The 20,339-nt window shown below is 44.1% G+C and overlaps 1 protein-coding gene across 1 annotated transcript in view; it reads right to left on the bottom strand.

Annotated features, from left to right (window-relative positions):
* Window positions 1–19,507, bottom strand: part of LOC129712212 (NF-kappa-B inhibitor delta) — a 29,165-nt gene extending 9,658 nt beyond the window's left edge. Inside the window, exons 1-5 of the mRNA XM_055660469.1 lie at window positions 19,485–19,507; window positions 13,134–13,239; window positions 10,482–10,628; window positions 1,753–1,804; window positions 119–288 (exon numbers count right to left, since the gene is read on the bottom strand). Coding sequence (XP_055516444.1) covers window positions 119–288; window positions 1,753–1,804; window positions 10,482–10,628; window positions 13,134–13,239; window positions 19,485–19,507 — 498 coding nt within the window. The remainder of the gene's footprint in view (window positions 1–118; window positions 289–1,752; window positions 1,805–10,481; window positions 10,629–13,133; window positions 13,240–19,484) is intronic.
* Between the last annotated feature and the right edge of the window lie 832 nt (window positions 19,508–20,339).

The raw sequence follows: 20,339 nt of genomic DNA, 5'->3' as shown, positions 1-20,339 counted from the left end.
GACCCGAAACATCACATATTCCTTTTCTCTACAGATGCTGCCTGACCCGCTGAGTTACTTACCAGCATTTTGAGTCTATCTTTTTTTTTTAGTTGGGTAGTTCTTCTAAACAAGTTACCTGGCTGATTATTAAGGCTCCCATTTCTATCAGTTGCCGTATGCAGGCCTCCAGTTGCTTAGCTTTACTCTGCAGCTCATCTTGCCTCTGTGGTATCAGGTCAGGATCATAAAAGAGTTCCCGATAAACGGAGTTGTGAGAGATAACTGCGCAATGCAAAGGGGTGAGACCTGAAACACAAGAACGGGAGGTTAATTCCATGGCTGGCAGGCAGGCAGGCAAACAGCAACAAAACCATGAACATGACAACAACATCAAAACCACTAAACCGACTGAGCCGCATGTTCGAGCATGTGATGGAAAACTGACGACGTTGGGGCAATTATTGGCTTTCACTGTGCCATGAATTATTTAGCCATTGTTACGCTCCCAGTGATATCTTGGAGGAGGAGAGGTTGTATAGGTTTCCACAATCTGATAATGTCTTGCGCATCAATATTTAATTGCCACTAATTATCAGCACCTGCAGACAAGTGCGAGCTGGCTGGGAGCGTTAGATTCAGATTCAGATTTTAATTGTCATTGTCAGTGTAGAGTACAGAGACAACGAAATGCATTTAGCATCTCCCTGGAAGAGCGACATAGCAAATGATTTGAATAAATAATAATAAGTGTCCGGGGGGGGGGGTGGTGATTGGCAGTCACCGAGGTACGTTGTTGAGTAGAGTGACAGCCGCCGGGAATAAGCTGTTCCTCGACCAGCTGGTTCGGCAACGGAGAGACCTGTAGCGCCTCCCGGATGGTAGGAGGAATTATATTTTAATAGAATTGCTTTTGGCAGCCTAAGATGGCTACAATCGGTCAACTATCGCAGATTAGATAACATCACAGATGGCATTACGTTAAAACAAAGACTCCAATTGTAGGGAAGCTGCATTGTCGGTTGAGGTGTGTGGAGCAACAAGGATATCTCTTGAATGGTTTTTTTTTAAAAACGATTTGTTTTTTTAAGCAGAATTGGACACTTCCTTGTAAGGTCGACACAACTGATCTATTTGTGACCTTGCAAGTTAGTCACCTCAATCGCTAATCCTGGCCTCGGGTGCTGTCTGTGTGGAGTTTGCATGTTCTCCCTGTGACTGCGTGGGTTTCCTTCAGGTGCTCCAGTTCCTCCCACATCCCAAAGACCACCTCTCTCGCTCTCGGGATACGAGCTAAACCTGGGCAAATGTGACTAGTTTAGATGGGGCATCTTGGCCGGCACGGAAGAGTTGGGCTGAAGGGCCTGTTTCCCTGCTGTACAATTCTATGACATTCAGCCTTCTGTACTTTTAATGCCATTCATTACAATACTGTGGAGGTATGGCTACCAATCCTGTGATCTTTGTGCATTCTCCAAATTACAGATAAAATCAATTAACGGACGTCTGTAAAAACAAAACCCATTGAAGATGGTCCCGACCCAAAATGTTGTCTGTCCATTCCCTTCACTGATGCAGCCTGACCTGACCTGACCCGCTGAGTTCCTCCAGCACTTTGATTCCAGCATCTCCAGAACGTGGTTTGTTATTTGGTTGTAGATCTGCATTGCATTGGAAGCGTTTCTAACCAGGATCATACCTCGTTGAACAGCAATGTGGGTTTCACACAGCCGATGAAGCCAAACCATGAATGACGGAGCAGCAATTACGTACCTTCAAAGTCCCGTGCCTCTAAGTCCACCATTGTTCCCGTTGCTGTGACCATCTGCAAAAGCAGACAGGGTTGACTCAGATCACAAATGATAAGTCAAAAGACACTTCCTTGTACATTCTGCAGAGACAGGCAGAATACAAACTACACATCCTCACACCCCAGAAATATGATGAGGCTTTCTGCTGTAACTAGAATGTAATCGCATTTCCCTGAGATTTGATCCCACACCTCTCGCAAGGTAGGAAGGAATGTGCTTCGAGGTATCATGACCATGGCAGACAAAAATGACCCCTTGTTTTTCCCCATCGGCCTTCGGTCTCCATTTCACCTCCACCCCTTGTTCCAATCTCCACCCACCTGCCAAGAACCCCTCCTCACCTGAATGCACTTATTACTGGCCAGCTCTTGCCCCACCCTTTCAACTCACCTTTGTTTACCAACTTTCTCCCCTCTGGTTCTGCCTGACCCGCTGAGTTACTCTAACACTCAGTGTTTTTTTTTTATATAAGCCATCATCTGCAGTTCCTTGTGTCTGCACAAGTTCACACTATAGTGGTAGAATTAGGCCATTCGGCCCATCGGGTCTAGTCCACCATTCAATCGTGGCTGATCTCTGCCTCCTAATCCCATTTTCCTGCCTTCTGCCCATAACCCTTGACACCCGTTCTAATCAAGAATTTGTCTATCTCTGCCTTAAAAATACACACTGACTCTGTGGCAATGAGTTCCACCGGTTAACTGACTAAATAAGTTACCCCTCACCTTTTTAAAAGAGCGCCCTTTAATTCTGAGGCTACGACCTCTGGTCCTAGACTTTCCCACCAGTGGAAACATCCTTTCCACATCCACTCAATCTATGCATTCATTATTTTGTAAGTTTCAATGAGGTCTCCCCTCAACCTTCTAAACTCCAGCGAGTACAGGCCCCGTGCTGTCAAGTGCTCATCATATGCTAACCCACGCATTCCTGGAATCATTCTAATAAACCTCCTCTGGACTCTCTCCAGAAACAGCACATCGTTCCTCAGATATGCGGCCCAAATTTGCACACAGTACTCCAAATGTGGCCTGACCAGCGCGTTATGGATGCTCGGCATTCCATCTCTGTTTTTGTATTCCAGTCTTCTAAATATAAATGTACTTGTAATTTAGTGTTCCATTCATGCTGTTTTCTCTTTGCTGCTCCGGGGATAAATTCCAGACCAGGCTTCTGCCCATGCCAAAAGCGAATATAATCCCACCTCTTATATTAGCTGAAGATAGACACAAAATGCTGGAGGAAATGCTGTCAAATTTCCACGGATCTGCAATTCACAGCTTGTTTCTTAATCCCTTGCATTTGCTGATTGAATGACACTTTAAAACGGGATACCACAAATAAATGTATTGGTTGGATTACCACAGAGGATTCTGACAATGCTGGCATCTCCTGACACAACATCCTGAGTGTGTTTTTTTGAGAACCCGATGAAAACACACAAGTCAGAATGCTGGGTGTAGATGAAGTTGGGAGGTCATGTTGGAGTTGGTGCAACATGACGTTGGTGAGGCCGCATTTAGAGTCTTGCGCTTAGTTCTGGGCACCAGTGTCAAGTTGGAAAGGGTTCGGAGAAGATGCATGAGGATGCTGCCAGGGCTCGAGGGCTTGAGCTACAGGGAGAGGTTGAGCAGGCTGGAACTCCATTCCGCAGAGCACAGGAGGATGAGAGTTGATCTTATTTAGGTGTATAAAATCACGAGAGGAATAGATTGGGTAGTCTCTTACCCAAAGTTGGGGAATCGAGAACCAGAGGACATAGGTTTAAGGTGAAGAGGAAAAGAATCAAAGGGTAGCTTTTTCACACAAAGGGTGGAGTGTGTATGGAACAAGCTGCCAGAGGAGGCAGTTGAGGCAGGGACTATTGCAATGTTTAAGAAACAATTAGTTAAGTACATGGATAGGAAAGGTTTAGAGGGATATGGGCCAAACGTAGGCAGGTGGGACTAGTGTAGCTGGGACATGTTGGTTGGTGTGGCTAGTTGGGTCGAAGGGCCTGTTTTCGCGCTGTTTGACTATGATTAAGGGAACTAAAAGACCAGTATCACACTCACCACAATAAAACAAGCGTTGCAATCTCATGCATTGTAAAATGTAGCAATTATTGGACATGTTTGGGGCTTTCCATAGCTGTGACCATGCTTTACCTGGGCAATGACAGCTGACAACGGGGTTACAGTGAGTCAAACTTAAAGAAGCCAGATCACCGATAATAGATTTAATGAGAACTAAGACGACAATAAAATTGAAATATAGCCAGAATTAGAGCAATGAGTTATTATTCCAGAAATTTGATTAGCCTCGACATGACAAACTTCCATTGAAGTCATTTATATGCTGGGCGTTGGCTGAAGTAAGCAGGTAGCAGTGACAAGGGTAATTGGAAGTGTTATGAGCTATAATATTGAGCCTGAAGGTGTGTGTGTGTGTGATTCATTTAAAATTAGGTCCCTTCTGTTACTGTACCTTTTTTTTAACAAAAATTGTGCAATATCATCGGATCGAAACACAGTCTAGTTTTAACCTACTGTCCGTTTTAACATTTGAGGGAACTATATCAACTTGGCTTCATATCAAACCTTATTGCTGCAAAAACATCATTCTTGGCACTTGAAGGCATTGGTTCCAATAACAGAGGATTGCTTTTGGCAGCGAGTCAGAGACTTGCAGCTGAGTTGGTCTGCATGTTTATGCACCACAACAAATTGAAACGTGTTTCAACAAAATGCAATCTTCCAGCGTTGGAGAGGGGGGAAAAAAGACATGGTATAGTTCTTCCCAATCTATAGATTGAACACACAGTCTAGACTGAGGACATAGGTTTAAGGTTTGAGGGGAAAGGTTTAATAGGAACCCGAAGGGCACCATTTTCACTCAGAGGGTGGTGGTTATATGGAATGAGCTGCCAGAGGAGGTAATTAAGGCAAGGTATATACAGTAAGAGGCACAGGGACAGGTACATGGACAGGAAAGGTTTAGAGGGAGTGTTTAAGAAGGAACTGCAGATGCTGGAAAATCGAAGGTACACAAAAATGCTGGAGGAACTCAGCAGGCACAGCAGCATCTATGGAGCGAAGGAAATAGGCAACGTTTCGGGCTGAAACCCTTCTTCTGAAGAAGGGTTTTGGCCCGAAATGTTGCCGATATCCTTTAGAGGGATGTGGGCCAAATGCAGGCATTGGGATTAGTGTAGATGGGGCATCATGGTCAACACTGGCTAGTTGGGCCGAAGGGCCTGTTTCGGTGCAGAATGATTTGATGAGATCATGCTGTGAAATCTATAGTGGGTATGAGGATTGGGAGTATTTTATAACACATAACATAAGAAAGGACGGAGAAAAAACCCCCCAGGAAAATGTTCCAATCTTTGGTCCAAAGCAGACAATTGAGGCTGCAGATGCTGGAATCATAATTAAAAATCAACCTGCTGGAGGAACTCAGCACGTCAGCCAGCATCTGTGGAGGAAAATGATCACACAACATTTCCAGTCAGAACTCTTCTTCAGTTTGAAGAAGGGAATGACAAGATGTGAGTGGATTTACAGGAAAAAGTCGATAAACCATGATCCTATTGAATGGTTGAGGAGTTTTGTCCTGTAGTCTCGTTTAGTTTAGTTTAGAGATACAGCGTGGAAACAGGACCTTCCTCCCACCGGGTCCACACCGACCAGCGATCCCCGCACATTAACACAATCTTACACCCACTAGGGACAATTGTACACATACACCAAGCCAATTAACCTAAAACCCTGCATGTCTTTGGAGTGTGGTAGAAATCAGAAGATCACAGAGAAAACCTACGCAGTCACGGGGAGAACGTACAAACTCCGTACAGACAGAACCCGCAGTCGGGATCGAACCCGGGTCTCCGGCGCTGCAAGCTCTATAAGGCAGCAACTCTACTGCTGTGCCGCCGTGCCTCCCCAGATGGGAAGAAACTGCCCCTGAATCTGGAGGTGTACATTTTCACACTTCTGTACCTCTTTGCAGATGGGAGAGGGGAGAAGAAGGAGTGGCCTCGTCCTTAATGCCACTGCATCATTATGCTTAATGTCTCTGATTATATTTAAAGGCACAGTTGGCACGGCAGCTATAGGGGGAGAGAGTCTACCACTGCATCACCGTGCATCGCCCTTGCGTTCCATATATTCCTATTATTCTTTGTGTTCTTATATTCAAATGCCTTCAAATTTTTTTTCATTTAAAAAAAAAAATATTTTTTTATTTATTAGAAGCAAATGTACAAACATAGAACCAACGGCGTATAAAATTATACAGGTATTGTACAGCTCCAACTTTAACTTTTTAGCCATAGTTGGAAGAAAAGGAGAAACAGCTAGAAAGAGAAAGCGTGAGGTCAAAGAGTGAATAAATGAAAGAAAGAAGAGAGGAATAGAAAAAAAAATAATAAAAGGACAAAAAGAGAAAGAAAGAAAAAAGTGGTGATATACCTGCTTCACACCCCCCCCCTCCCCCCCACACCCACCTCACCCAGCCTCAAAATATTATTAGCAAAGTGACCCATGTTTAAAATTTCTCAACGAACAATAATATGGGGGCTAGATACAGAAGTTGGGGCTGGTGTCAGTTGCTTATTGCTCGGTGCTGCTGCAACTTTGCGAAAATGAATAAAGCAAATAAAATATAAAATAAATTAGACAAATAAATGCTCCCAGTGAAACCATTCATTCCACCGACAGAGAATGGTTCACGATAATATTAACTGCGGAGGAAATGGTTGCCAACTAGAAATCTGTCCCTGCTTGCGTTAACTTCCAAAGGAATGTGTCCTACAAGTCTGTTCAAAATCCATTATTTATAAAGAATGCTCTGGTTTAATTAATCATTCGATCAATTTACATGGAATGCAGAGTCTTTTACTACCTGACCATCTTCATCAAGATGGATGTGGAAGGTGCCAGTTCAGACGCCACACCACAACCCAGGAGTGCTCTTGCAGCTCCAGAAATACAACACATGCACCCAGAAGCATTGGAGTGTTAAAGGACATTTGCCTCTTTCTCTCTGTTATTGGCAGCACCCTCCAGGAAATAGATTTGGCATCATACCGATCGATCTCTGAAATGTTTATTTGTGTAGCCTCTGGTTCTTTTAAAATTAAACCCTTTCCCTTCGGTAGCCATTAATCAGTGGGAACAATTTTCTTTCATTTACAAATATTTTCATTTCATTTCCATTTCCATTGCAGTTTCAAGCACAGGGCAGGCCAAACAACTCATTTCATGTTCTTTAAGGGCTAACAAATCATTTATTGCAAGTACATTGCAGACTCACAGTTCAGTTGATTCATAGCTTAGAATCACAGTTGTGGCCTCTCCCTCGCCATCTTCCATAGCTGAAGCGTCCACGTACTGGGGCTGGACACTAAGTATCCTGAGCTAATTCTGCTACCACCACCATCTATTGCAACAAGTGATGGCTCCCATTGATTGTCGCCGGAAGCTTGCGTCCTTTTCAGGACTAACGATGACAGCGATGTCAACATTTGAAACATGGAATATGGACACGGAAGAAGACTCCCACACTCAGTTTATTCCCACACTCCAATTTACTGATTATAGGGAAGCATTGAACAAAGCCACTTCTAGAAAATATGGTGGTAATCTAAGATTAAAATCTGTAACAGAATGCCCAGAGCAACAAATGAACAGGAATGCCTCCCATTCATCATGACCATGGGTGATAAGCATCAGCCCTCCTGTGCCAAATTAATACACCTACCAATTAAAAAAACGCATCTAACTTCTTTTCAAACACTTCCACTAATCAACCCCAGTGGCCCCACAGCGCCAGAGAACCAGGTTCTGATCCCGACTACAGGTGTTGTCTATATGTAGTTTGTACATTCTCTCCATAGGTTTTCCCCACTGTGCCCTGGTTTTCTCCCCACAACCCAAAGACTTACAGGTCTGTAGGTTAATTGGCTTTGTTGAAATTGTAAATTGCCCCCTGGTGTGTGTGTGGGATGCTGCTAGGGTACGGGGTGATCGCTGGTCAGCGCGGACTCAGTGGGCTGAGGGCGTGTTTCCACGCTGTACCTCTATAAAGCCTAAAGTCTGAACGTAAAGTTGGCCAAGCTGTAATTTGCCTTTCACAAAAGCATGAACTCTGTTTGTCTCTCTCACAGATGTTGCACAACCTGTAGGTGAGGTCCAGCATGTTTAGTTTCTTAGTTGTGTATTGTCAATGCACTCGCTCTGCACCAACAGATCTCTGCTTTAACTATCACAAAGTTGATGATTATATACGTCAACTTGGTTTCACAAACAGCTTGCCCTTACTTGCCCCTTATTCCAGGACAAAGTCCATCACGTGTTTTGTGTGCTTCCAGACCAGTTCAGACGCGACCTGGATCTCATAGACTAGCTAGCTATCAATAGAAAGATATACTTTTTTTTTTTTTTATCCATCTCACATTTCCGCAGCTTTTCTTAACTTGGCCCTCACACACCAAGCTGCCAACAATAAACTTGAACAAAACCCTTCAACCATTAAAATACGCCATCTAAAGCTCCAAAGTGATGTTGGTTTCAAAACACACAATCTCTTGGCAGCCACTTCATGAATTTCTGTTGCTACTGGAAACCCAGGTGTTCTTCAGGTTATTTACAGAGGAGAACATTTCAATCAGTCCTTATGCAAATAACCTCATAATCTGCTTACTAAGGTACAAAAACTTGAGAGTGCGCGCCACCAGACTCGGGAATAGTTTCTTCCCCTCTGTTATCAGGCTTCTGAACCATCCTTTCATAAGTTAGAGTACTGTCCCATTCACCTCTGCCCCACAGTGGGCATTCGATTTTGTCCATGGAACTCATGTCACTCCAATGCCGAGAACTATATTCTGCACTCTGTATAGAACACAACTATATTAAGCACCCTTTGCACTATCTACTATGATACGATACAATAGAACTTTATTCATCCCAGGAGGGAAATTGGTCTGCAAACGGTCATACAACAAGGAGACATGAAACATGGAATTAAAGTGGCAAGTCTAGGATTGGGGACGACAGATGGCACAATGGGCTAAGTGTTCGGCTGGCGACCGGAAGGTAGCCGGTTCGAATCCCGCTTGGAGTGCATACTGTCGTTGTGTCCTTGGGGCAAGACACTTCACCCACCTTTGCCTGTGTGTAATGTAATGTAATTATGTGAAGCACTTTGGGGTCAATGCAAGTTGACTAAAAATGTGCTATATAAATAAGATTATTAATATTATTATTAATATTAATGTGCAAAGATTGGGCAGGGAGAGGGGAGTCAGTCTACCCCACGACTTAAGTGGGAGGAGATGTACAGTTTGATAGCCACAGGGAAAAAGGATCTCCTGTGGCGAACTGTGCTGCATCTTGGTGGAACCAGTCTGTTGCTGAAGGTGCTCCTCAGGTGGACCAGTGTGTCATGGGCTGTATTGTCCAGGATGCTCCGCAGCTTGAGGAGCATCCTTCCCTCCAAGACCAACCTCCCATTAATCCAACTCCACCCCCAGGACAGCATCTTACTGCAGATGTTGAAAGAACGGAGCCTCCTCAGAAAGTCCCTTCCCATACAGGTCCCTCAGTGTTCCTGGACCAGTCTAGTTTACTGTCCAGGTAAACTCCAAGGTACTTGCACTCCTTGATAAACTGCACATCCACACCTTTACTGTCATTTAACGTGATTGTATTTATGCATAGTATATCTGATCTGTGTGGATAGCAAAGCTTTTCATTGTACCTTACCTTAGTACACATGACAATGCTAAACCTAAACCAAAACCCACAAAGTGCAAAGAATTCAGATACTCAATAACCCAAGCTCCAAGGAGAGGCTGTGCAGGCGAGGACTTTATTCCTTGGAGTGCATGAGGATGAGAGGTGATATTATCTCAAATATTGGATATTGGATAGTTATATAGACGGGAAAGGAATGGAGGGTTATGGTCTGAGCGCAGGTATATGGGACTAGGGGAGAATACGTGTTCGGCACGGACTAGAAGGGTCGAGATGGCCTGTTTCCGTGCTGTAATTGTTATATGGTTATTATACAGATGTATAAGATCATGGGGGGAATAGATAGAGTCGACGGACTGGCTCTTTTACCCAGAGTAGGGGAATCAACATCCAAAGAACACAGATTTAATGTGACAGGGGAAAGATTTAACAGAAATCAGCGGGCAATGTTTTCACACACGGGGGGTGTGTGTATGGAATGAGCCACCAGAGGTGGTAGTTGAAGCAGGTACTATAATAACATTTAAAATACATTTGGACAGGTACATGGATAGGATAGGTTTAGAGAGATACGAGCTAAACACAGGCAGGTGGGACTAGAGTAGATGGGGCATCTTGGTCAGCAGGGGCAAGTTGGTAGGCGTGGACTCAGTGGGCTGAAGGGCCTGTTTCCGCGCTGTATATTTAAACCATCCCAAAAAAAAAATCCTGTTTGCAAAATTAAGTGATTCAACTGAAGGAAACCAACTCTCCGACAATAAAGTGAGTGATTTTACACAAAATGCACATTCACGATGCAGTTTCCACACATCCACAATGGTAAGTGTGTAATACTACAGCCCCACCCCGTGACACGCGGTGAATGAGTGCACTGGGTGAACGCATTCGCCGCTGTAATGGATAGCATTAGCTCTGGTAAATAGCCTGGGTTATTAAAGCCAGCAGAAATGCTTACCTGTATGACGTTCACGTGGCCATAAGTAGCAGCCAGATGGAGGAACGTTAACCCTTTGTCATCTACAGCATTCAGGTCAGCACCGAGCAGAATCAGATCTCGGACAATTAGCGGCTGGTTAGCCACCACAGCGACCATCAGGGGTGTCTAGGAATGTAACAACATAGTTGGCGTGGAGAAGTTGTGCATAAATAATAGCAGCAAACAGAGAAACATAGAAACATAGACAATAGGTGCAGGAGTAGGCCATTCGACCCTTCGAGCCTGCACCGCCATTCAATATGATCATGGCTGATCATCCGACTCAGTATCCCGTACCTGTCTTCTCTCCATACCCTCTGATCCCCTTAGTCACAAGGGCCACATCTAACTCCCTCTTAAATATAGCCAATGAACTGGCTCAACTACCCTCTGTGGCAGAGAGTTCCAGAGATTCACCACTCTCCGTGTGAAAAAAGTTCTTCTCATCTCAGTTTTAAAGGATTTCCCCCTTATCCTTAAACTGTGACCACTTGTCCTGGACTTCCCCAACATCGGGAGCAATCTTCCTGCATCTAGCCTGTCCAACCCCTTAAGAATTTTGTAAGTTTCTATAAGATCCCCTCTCAATCTCCTAAATTCTAGAGAGTATAAACCAAGTCTATCCAGTCTTTCTTCTTAAGACAGTCCTGACATCCCGGGAATCAGTCTGGTGAAGCTTCTCTGCACTCCCTCTATGGCAATAATGTCCTTCCTCAGATTAGGAGACCAAAACTGTACGCAATACTCCAGGTGTGGTCTCACCAAGACCCTGTACAACTGCAGTAGAACCTCCCTGCTCCTATACTCAAATCCTTTTGCTATGAAGGTGTTCAATGTTGTATGTTTTAGTGTTTATGATCTATGTTCTATGTTTTCAGGACCAGTCAACATCGCCAGCCTATTTGATTAGTACAGGTGTCAAGGGTTATGGGGAGAAGGCAGGAAAATGGGATTAGGAAGGAGCGATAGATCAGCCATGATTGAATGTTAGTGGTGTAGACTTGATGGGCCGAATGGCCTAATTCTGCTCCTATGACCTTTTTCTGCCATCCAGCTAATTCAAAGCAGATTTGTATCTTTACCATTTATTTGGTCTGAAATTTCTTTTCTCTGAATAATCTGAAGATACAATCGATCGTAGTTATGGAATTTTCACTGCACCTACCCTCAGTAACATCTTGGGAAGAGAATTCCAAACTTTCATCATCATTTCTGTGAAGAATTATTTTTGGACATGTTTTCTGTACAGTATTACACCATGTTAAGCCCTCTGAAACTGAAATCCCCTTTGGAAGAAATAACATCTTTTGATCGACCCCATAAAATCCTTTAACTGTTTTAGATGCTCTAATTGTATCATCTCTGTGATGTTTGGTGGACTGCGTGGGGGTGGGAGGACATGTTGCTCCTCCCATGCAGCGCCCCCTGCTGCATGGAAGGAAGAACGGGTCCTCCCACCCCACACAACAGAAGTCTTTAACGCTTTACTCAATGCTGGCAGCAAGACAACTCAAAATGGCGAATTTGGACTTCTTTGACTTCGTTGGCTGAGTGCGCGCCGTATAAGAGTTATGGGTCAGGTTGGACAAAAATGTACACTGTCCAAGGACAAGAAGGACAATGCCGACGGCATGATGACCAATTAAGAAGCCGCGTTCCTCCAGCGAAGACTGCGCAGAACCCGACCAGAACCAAGCAGTCGGACACCCCAGTGCCAAATCGTGTGGATACTGGAGTGCCTGACTTGCCCCTCCTCAGGCTCGACGTAGTTCCACCAGATGAACTCCCCGCCGATCTGCCTGTGGTCCGGTTGCAATCATGGTATTCCCCCAAGGCGACTCATTCAGGAATAGAGACGTTCAAACTGGATAGGGGGAGTGTGATGTTTGGTGGACTATGTGGGGTGGGAGGACTCGTTGCTCCTCCCGTGCAGCAGATGGCACTGCACAGGACAAAGGGAGATGTTTTGTATATAGTTTTCTCCTGTGTGTGTGTGTGTGTGTGTGTGCGCGCAGCCATTTTGACTTGTCTTGTTGCCAGCATTGAGTAAAGCATTAAAGACTTCTGTTGTAAATTGAAGACTCTTACGTTTTGTGCAGATCTAGAAAACGAACACGAAAATCTCTTAACTGTCGTCAAATATGAATTAATTTCTGGTCACAGAGTAGGTTTACAAGGTTAATTCACGGCATGGCGGAACTGTCAGAATGGAGCGGCTGGGCTCGTATACTCTGGAATTTGGAAGGATGAGAGGAGATCTTATTGAAACATATAAGATTATTAAGGGTTTGGACACGCTAGAGGCAGGAAATATGTTCCCGATGTTGGGGGAGTCCAGAACCAAGGGCCACAGTTTAAGAATAAGGGGTAGGCCATTTAGAACGGAGATGAGGAAACTTTTTCTCACAGAGAGTGGTGAGTCTGTGGCGCCCCCCACCCCCCCACATCAGTCTGAAGAAGGGTCTCGACCCGAAACGTTGCATATTCCTTCGCTCCATAGATGCTGCCTCACCCGCTGTTTCTCCAGCATTTTTGTCTATCCTCCCATAATTTAATACACTTTCACTCTGAACAGTATTTCCAGAAATTCTAGACAGGCAAACTGAAGAGAGCACATTAAGATTTTTATACCTTTCCCCGGTGTTCTTTTGTGTCAAGTCTTCTGAGCTCGTGCATCCGCTCAGCGGCTGCGTACGCATGTTCCCGCATACCTTTTGCTGCATAGATGTGGAGGATTCTGCAAAAGAATAATCATACAATTCATACAGTTGCAGGTTAGACGGATTGCTAAAACCCCTGTCCCACGGTACGAGTTCATTCCAAGAGCTCTCCCGAGTTTGCCCCGATTCGAACTCGGAGATTTACGGTAATGGACGCTCGTCGGTACTCAAGGCTCGCGTGGATATTTTTCATCATGTTGAAAAATCTTCACGAGTCTTCCCGTGCTTACCTGCCGTTAGCGAGTCTTCCCGAGTACCTGCCGTTAGCGCTAAGAGACGTCCCCGAGCTCCAACGTACCCGCTACGTTCATTCTCCGTGCTTACCACGAGTTTGATTTTTTTTTAAACTCGGGAGAGCTCTTGGAATGAACTCGCACCGTGGGGCGGGGCTTTAATTTTGCTACCACTTTTGAGAACAACGGATGGAAATCCAGTTTTTTCCAAACTAAAGCTTCACGGCGCATTGGGTGGAGACGCAGCGTTAATGAGTACCATTGGTTGCCTGGCTGATCCCTACTGGTGTCATGACAGGAATTTTGTGAAATGATTGGATACGATACGATAAAACAGTATTTATCCCAGGAGGGAAATTAATTCGCCAACAGTCATAAAAAACACAAAATACATGAAACATGAAAATGAAGTGACGAGCGGCAGGGCTTTGGGGATGTGCAAAGATTGAGGAGGTGGGGACGGGGTGGGGGGGGGGGGGGGGCTCAGTCTCAGTCACCCCCATGACAGAAGGGGGAGGAATTGTAAAGTTTGATAGCCACATGGAAACATAGAAACATAGAAATTAGGTGCAGGAGTAGGCCATTCGGCCCTTCGAGCCTGCACCGCCATTCAATATGATCATGGCTGATCATCCAACTCAGTATCCCGTACCTGCCTTCTCTCCATACCCCCTGATCCTCTTAGCCACAAGGGCCACATCTAACTCCCTCTTAAATATAGCCAATGAACTGGCCTCAACTACCCTCTGTGGCAGAGAGTTCCAGAGATTCACCACTCTCTGCGTGAAAAAAGTTCTTCTCATCTCGGTTTTAAAGGATTTCCCCCTTATCCTTAAGCTGTGACCCCTTGTCCTGGACTTCCCTAACATCGGGAGCATCTAGCCTGTCCAACCCCTTAAGAATTTTGTAAGTTTCTATAAGATCCCCTCTCAATCTTCTAAATTCTAGAGAGTATAAACCAAGTCAGGATCTCCTGCTGAAAGGTTCAGAAGAAGGATCTCCTGCTGAAAGGTTCAGATGGACCAGCGCTAATGCACCTCCTTGCAACTTCCTAAAGGCACTGATGACCAAAGGCACAAAGAAGGTCATCACATGTTCCTAGGACCACAAGTTAAGGATAGATTCAAGAATCATCAATAAGAGATGGGAGTGAAGGATTATGCTTTGGAGAGATGACACTAGCATTACCTTATTTTAGAAGTATTTCCTATCTCCTTCATAAGTTCCTATGTGATAGGAGCAGAAATAGGCCATCTGGACCATCAAGCCTACTCCACCATTCAATCATGGATGAATTACGAGGCATTGTTACAATTGTATAATTTGTTGGGCTAGGTTGCACCTGGAGTACTATCTACTGTGTAAAAGGGACTGCAGATGCTGGTTTACAGCGAAAGATAGACACAAAATGCTGGAGTAACTGAGCAGGTCAGGCACCATCTCTGGAAAGAAGGAATAGGTGAGGTTACGGATCGAGACCCTTCTTCAGACTGTACTGTGTATAGTTTTGGTGCCTACCTTATTTAATTAGAGACATACTAATATTGGGAGTAGTTCAGAAGAGATTGAGGAGGTTCATTCCCATGGTGAGAGGGTTGTTTTAAAAAAAAAAAAAAAAAAAAAAAAAAAATCAAAAATGGCTTTAAAAAAAGTCTAGATGTCTTGTTCTGGAGTTCAGATGAAAGAGCGATTTTATTGAAACGTAGAGGAAGAAGCTTGAGAGAGTAAATGTGATGGTATCTCCACCAGTGAGATAGTCTTAGCAAGTCAGTTTAGTTTATTGTCACGTGTACCGAGGTACAGTGAAAAGCTTTTGTTGCATGCTAACCAGTCAGCAGAAAGACAAGACATGAGTATAGAAGCTGGGATGTAATGTTAAAATTGTACAAGGCATTGGTGAGACCAAATCTGGAGTATGGTGTACAATTTTGGTCGCCCAATTATAGGCAGGATGTCAACAAAATAGAGAGAGTACAGAGGAGATTTACTAAAATGTTGCCTGGGTTTCAACAACTAAGTTACAGAGATAGGTTGAATAAGTTAGGTCTTTATTCTCTGGAGCGCAGAAGGTTAAGGGGGGGCCTGATAGAGGTCTTTAAAATGATGAGAGGGATAGACAGAGTTGATGTGGACAAGCTTTTCCCTTTGAGAATAGGGACGATTCAAACAAGAGGACATGACTTCAGAATTAAGGGACAGAAGTTTAGGGGTAATATGAGGGGGAACTTCTTTACTCAGAGAGTGGTAGCGGTGTGGAATGAGCTTCCAGTGGAAGTGGTGGAGGCAGGTTCATTGGTATCATTTAAAAATAAATTGGATAGACATATGGATGAGAAGGGAATGGAGGGTTATGGTATGAGTGCAGGCAGGTGGGACTAAGGGGAAAAAAAATGTGTTTGGCACGGACTTGTAGGGCCGAGATGGCCTGTTTCCGTGCTGTAATTGTTATATGGTTATATGGTTATATGATTATATGATTACAATCGAGCCATCTACAGTATACAGATATATGATAAAGGGAATAACGCTTAGTGCAGGAATAATGTTTATGGCAAGAATAACACTTTATGCAAGAATTACCTTTAGTGCATGTTTAGTGCAGTGTTGAATGAGAGGACATAGCTACAAGATAAAGGGCAACTATTTAAGACTGAGGTACATAGGAGTTTCTTCTTTCAGATCTCGGTGAATCTCTGGAACTCGGTGAATGTGGAAGCTTTAGTTTAGTTTAGTTTAGTTTAGAAATACAGTGCAGAAACAAGCCCTTACACTAACCGACACACACACACTAGGGACAATTTTACAACTTATCAAAACCAATTGAGCTACAAACCTGTACGTCTTTGGAGTGTGAGAGGAAACCTGGAGCACTGGGAGAAAACCCACTCAGTCACAGGGAGAACGTGCAAACTCCATACAGACAGCACCCGAGGTCAGGATCAAACCCAGGTCTCGGACGCTGTGAGGCAGCAACTCCAATTTAGTTTAGTTTAGAGATACAGCGTGGAAACAGGCCCTTCGGCCCACGCTGCCCAGCGACCCCCGCACATTAACACTCTCCTGCACCCACTAGGGACACTTTTACACATACACCAAGCCAATCAACCTACAAAGGCCTATTTCCTTCGCTCCATAGATGCTGCTGCACCCGCTGAGTTTCTCCAGCTTTTTTGTGAACCTACAAACCTGTATGTCTTTGGAGTGTGGGAGGAAAACGAAGATCTCGGGGAAAACCCACGCAGGTCACGGGGAGAACGTACAAACTCCGCACAGTACCCATAGTCAGGATCGAACCCGGGTCTCCGGCACTGCATTCGCTGTAAGGCAGCAACTCTAACCGCTGCACCACCGTGACCGCTCTAATGTTGCACCATTGTGCTTGATTACTGCTGATTAAGTGTTGAAAAAGAAGTTAGATAATCTATTCAATCAGTAGCTGTTTTAATTTGGCACAGGAGGGCAGGGGCGTTTTAGCCGAGGTCCTGGTGAATGAGAGATCACTGCTCCTTTGTCCCTCTGTGCATTCTAACACAGATCTTTCAATCTTAGATTATCACCATATTTCTTAGAAGTGAGTTTGTTTAATGCTTTCCTATAATTATTAAATTCCATTGCTTTCTCTCACACTCAGTTTATCAGTAATCATTGTGGGACTTTTCAAATTTAACTTGTATTTTTATAGTCATAGATTCATAGAGTGATACAGTGTGGAAACAGGCCCTTCGACTCAACTTGCCCACACTGGCCAACATGTCCCAGCTACATTAGTCCCACCTGCCTGCGTGTGGTCTGTATCCCTCCAAACTCCATTTCCCTCATCACAACTTGTCAGGTCATGGCGACAATACTTGCTCCTTCTTTCCTAGGTCACTCCTTCCAACCCCGTTTAAGTAGAGCCCATGTCAGATGCTATTGCCAATGTCCCACAAACTGAAGCCCTTGCCTCCATCGTCATGAGCTCAACTAGAAGGGCTTTCAAACAAATGCCATTGATTGGTAGGAAGGAACTGCAGATGCTGGTTTACATCAAAGATAGACATAAAACGCCAGAGTAACTCAACGGCCAGGCAGCATCTCTGGAGAGAAGGAATGGGTGACCCTTCTTCAGACTCAGTACTGTGTACTGTTTGGTGCCAGCCCTTCTGAAGAATGTTCTCGACCAGAAATGTCACCCATTCCATCTCTCCAGAGATGCTGCCTGTCCTGCTGAGTTACTCCAGCATTTTGTGTCTATCTTCAGCATTTAATGGTAGCTTGTTGATAATCCATTGGGCATTGTCCTTTTTGCTTGGCATGTTAGGAAGGGCTAATTTCCATTGTCTGGTCAGGTCAGGTCAGGTCGGGTCAGGTCTGGTCAGTTCAGGTCAGTTCAGTTCAGTATTGTCACATATACCGAGGTACAATGAAAAGCTTTTATTTGCATGCTATCCAGTGAGAGACTAAACATGAATACAATCAAATCGCCCGCAGTGTGCAAATATAGGATAAAGGATACATTTTACACTTCCTTATCTCAATGTTTCCCTCTCCCCTGACTCTCAGTCTCAACCCGAAACGTCACCCATTCCTTCTCTCCAGAGATGCTGCCTGTCCCGCTGAGTTACTCCAGCATTTTGTGCCTATTTTCGGTGTAAACCACCATCTGCAGTTCCTTAGCACAGGTATTTACAGTGGCTTCCCAGTTACTCCATACCATCCTTCTATTCTGGAGTAATGCAATTGCTTAAATTGAAATTTCCTCGGCTGCTGCTTTTGCTACAAACGAGTTCTGAATAAAACTGCGCCAGCTCAGGTTGTAAATCTGCTGACATTGATTTTACATAATGATTTACTTAGAGTTTCCTCTTTGTGCCAAATATTCATGAGACTGCAGGGAGGTTGTGTGTAACTGTGTGTTTATTTGACATATTCCACAAAATAACACACCATTTATTGGCTTTTACACCTGGTCTACATGACAAGGGGCAATCTTTCATGAAACATAAATACAACTATAAAATCTTTAAAAGGAATATATCAGTAATGATTTAGATAAGTTGAAGCAAAAGTCCCTTTTGATTGTATTGCATTCACAAATGTTCAGAACAAAGACCTTCCATTGTTCCCCAAAAATGCAAGCTAGGCTCGTGGAGCAGCAGAGTGATGATCTCAAGTTGGGAACATCAGATTCAGTGAAAAAAATTGGAACATTAAAAAAAACCCCAGCATTATGGACATTAGGCACGTAACGGTGTTGAGGAATGGGTATTGGCTAATCTCTTAATCAGTTTGCCTATTCCGTGAAAATGTGCCCGTGATTTAACTTCTCATATCCTTTAATTACACTGGTTACCCAAAGCCATCAATTTAGTTTAGTTTAGTTTAGTTTAGCGTGGAAACAGGCCCCTTTGGCCTACAGAATCCACGCCCATCAACGACCAACCAGTGCACAAACACTGTCTCCTACACACTAGGCAATTAACCTACAAACCTGTACGTCTTTGGAGTGTGGGAGGAAACCGGAGCGCCCGGAGAAAACCCACGCAGTCCCAGGGAGAACGTACAGTCTCCGTACAGACAGCACCCATAGTCAGGATCGAACCCGGCTCACTGGCGCTGTAAGGCAGCAGCTCTACCGCTGCGCCACTGGGCTGCCCTTTAGAATTTCAGAATGAATAATGGGCTCAGTAGCAATTGTTCTTAATGTCCCTGTCCCACTTGGCGATTTTTTCGGCGACTGCCGGTATAATTGACTGGCGTATCAGGTCACTGAAACATTTGCGGAGAGACGCAGCGTGATGACGTACTGGCGCGCGCTGTTTTTTTCAAGTGTAGCAACATTTTTTTGTCGCCGCTGGATTTTGAAATGTTCAAAATCTTTTGGCGACCCTGATATAACGCCGACACTTCATACCATGGACCAGAAATATTTAAAATCACAAACAAAGTGCTGGATGGAGAAATTCATGAGCGAGGCAGTATCTGCGGAGGGAAATGGATGGGCAACTTTTCGGGTCGGGATTATTCTTCAGAGTGAGGTAAGATCCCACCTTGTAATAGTCTCTGTCGACATCCCTCCATAGTCGGTACTGATCAGCCAAGGACCTCCAGCACTTTTTGTCAGCGTTTGTAGTGTCCCGACCGGAAACAGCACCTACGTATCCATAGCCTCTACATGTGCGATGAGTACTCTGAGGTCTATGTTTACATATCTGCTATGCTGCAGCATGTAAAAATATTATTGCTCTATTTTGGTACAGTCTTGACTCTTGCCTGTCCCGCTGAGTTACTCGAGTACTTTGTGTTAAGCTCAGCTATTAAACCTGGTCAGCATGGATGGCTTGGGCCGAAGGGCCTGCTTCCGTGTGATACAAACATGACTCACTAAAGACTTCTCCATTTTGTGATCAACAACAGTGAGTCTAGTTATGAAACTTTCACATATTTGCATTTGACTTCTTTGGAATTATTTTAAAAATATTTAATTTATTTTAACGCAAGATTATAAGAAGTGCCTCAGCAAATGTTACATGACCATGGGCTGATATGTAAACAATTTAAACTGTAGCCAGAGTTTAGCAGAGGTTTAATCTGGAATAATTAAAAAAATATATTGCTAATGTCTAAGTTGTCATTCAAAAATAATCACTTACTGCAAATAAGTTTCCAAGCTGTAATTCTGAACTAAACCAAACTGCACTAAACTAAACCCATTAAACCAAGCTGCATTAAACTACACTAAAAGCATTGTGTTGCATTGATAGGCTCCCACTATTAAAATCAATGCTAAATATGGTCACCCTGTGACATGCATTTTCAACTCAACCAAGACCAGTGATAGTGGAAATGTACCTTTGGGATGTTTTAAATGTATGTCTTTGTGCTGAATGCCAAATATGATGGGT

Source organism: Leucoraja erinacea, chromosome 32 (assembly GCF_028641065.1).
Source record: "Leucoraja erinacea ecotype New England chromosome 32, Leri_hhj_1, whole genome shotgun sequence".
Classification (NCBI taxonomy): Eukaryota; Metazoa; Chordata; class Chondrichthyes; order Rajiformes; family Rajidae; genus Leucoraja; species Leucoraja erinaceus.
The sequence above is the reverse complement of the archived record's forward strand: the minus strand, read 5'-3'. Positions and strand labels throughout refer to the sequence as shown.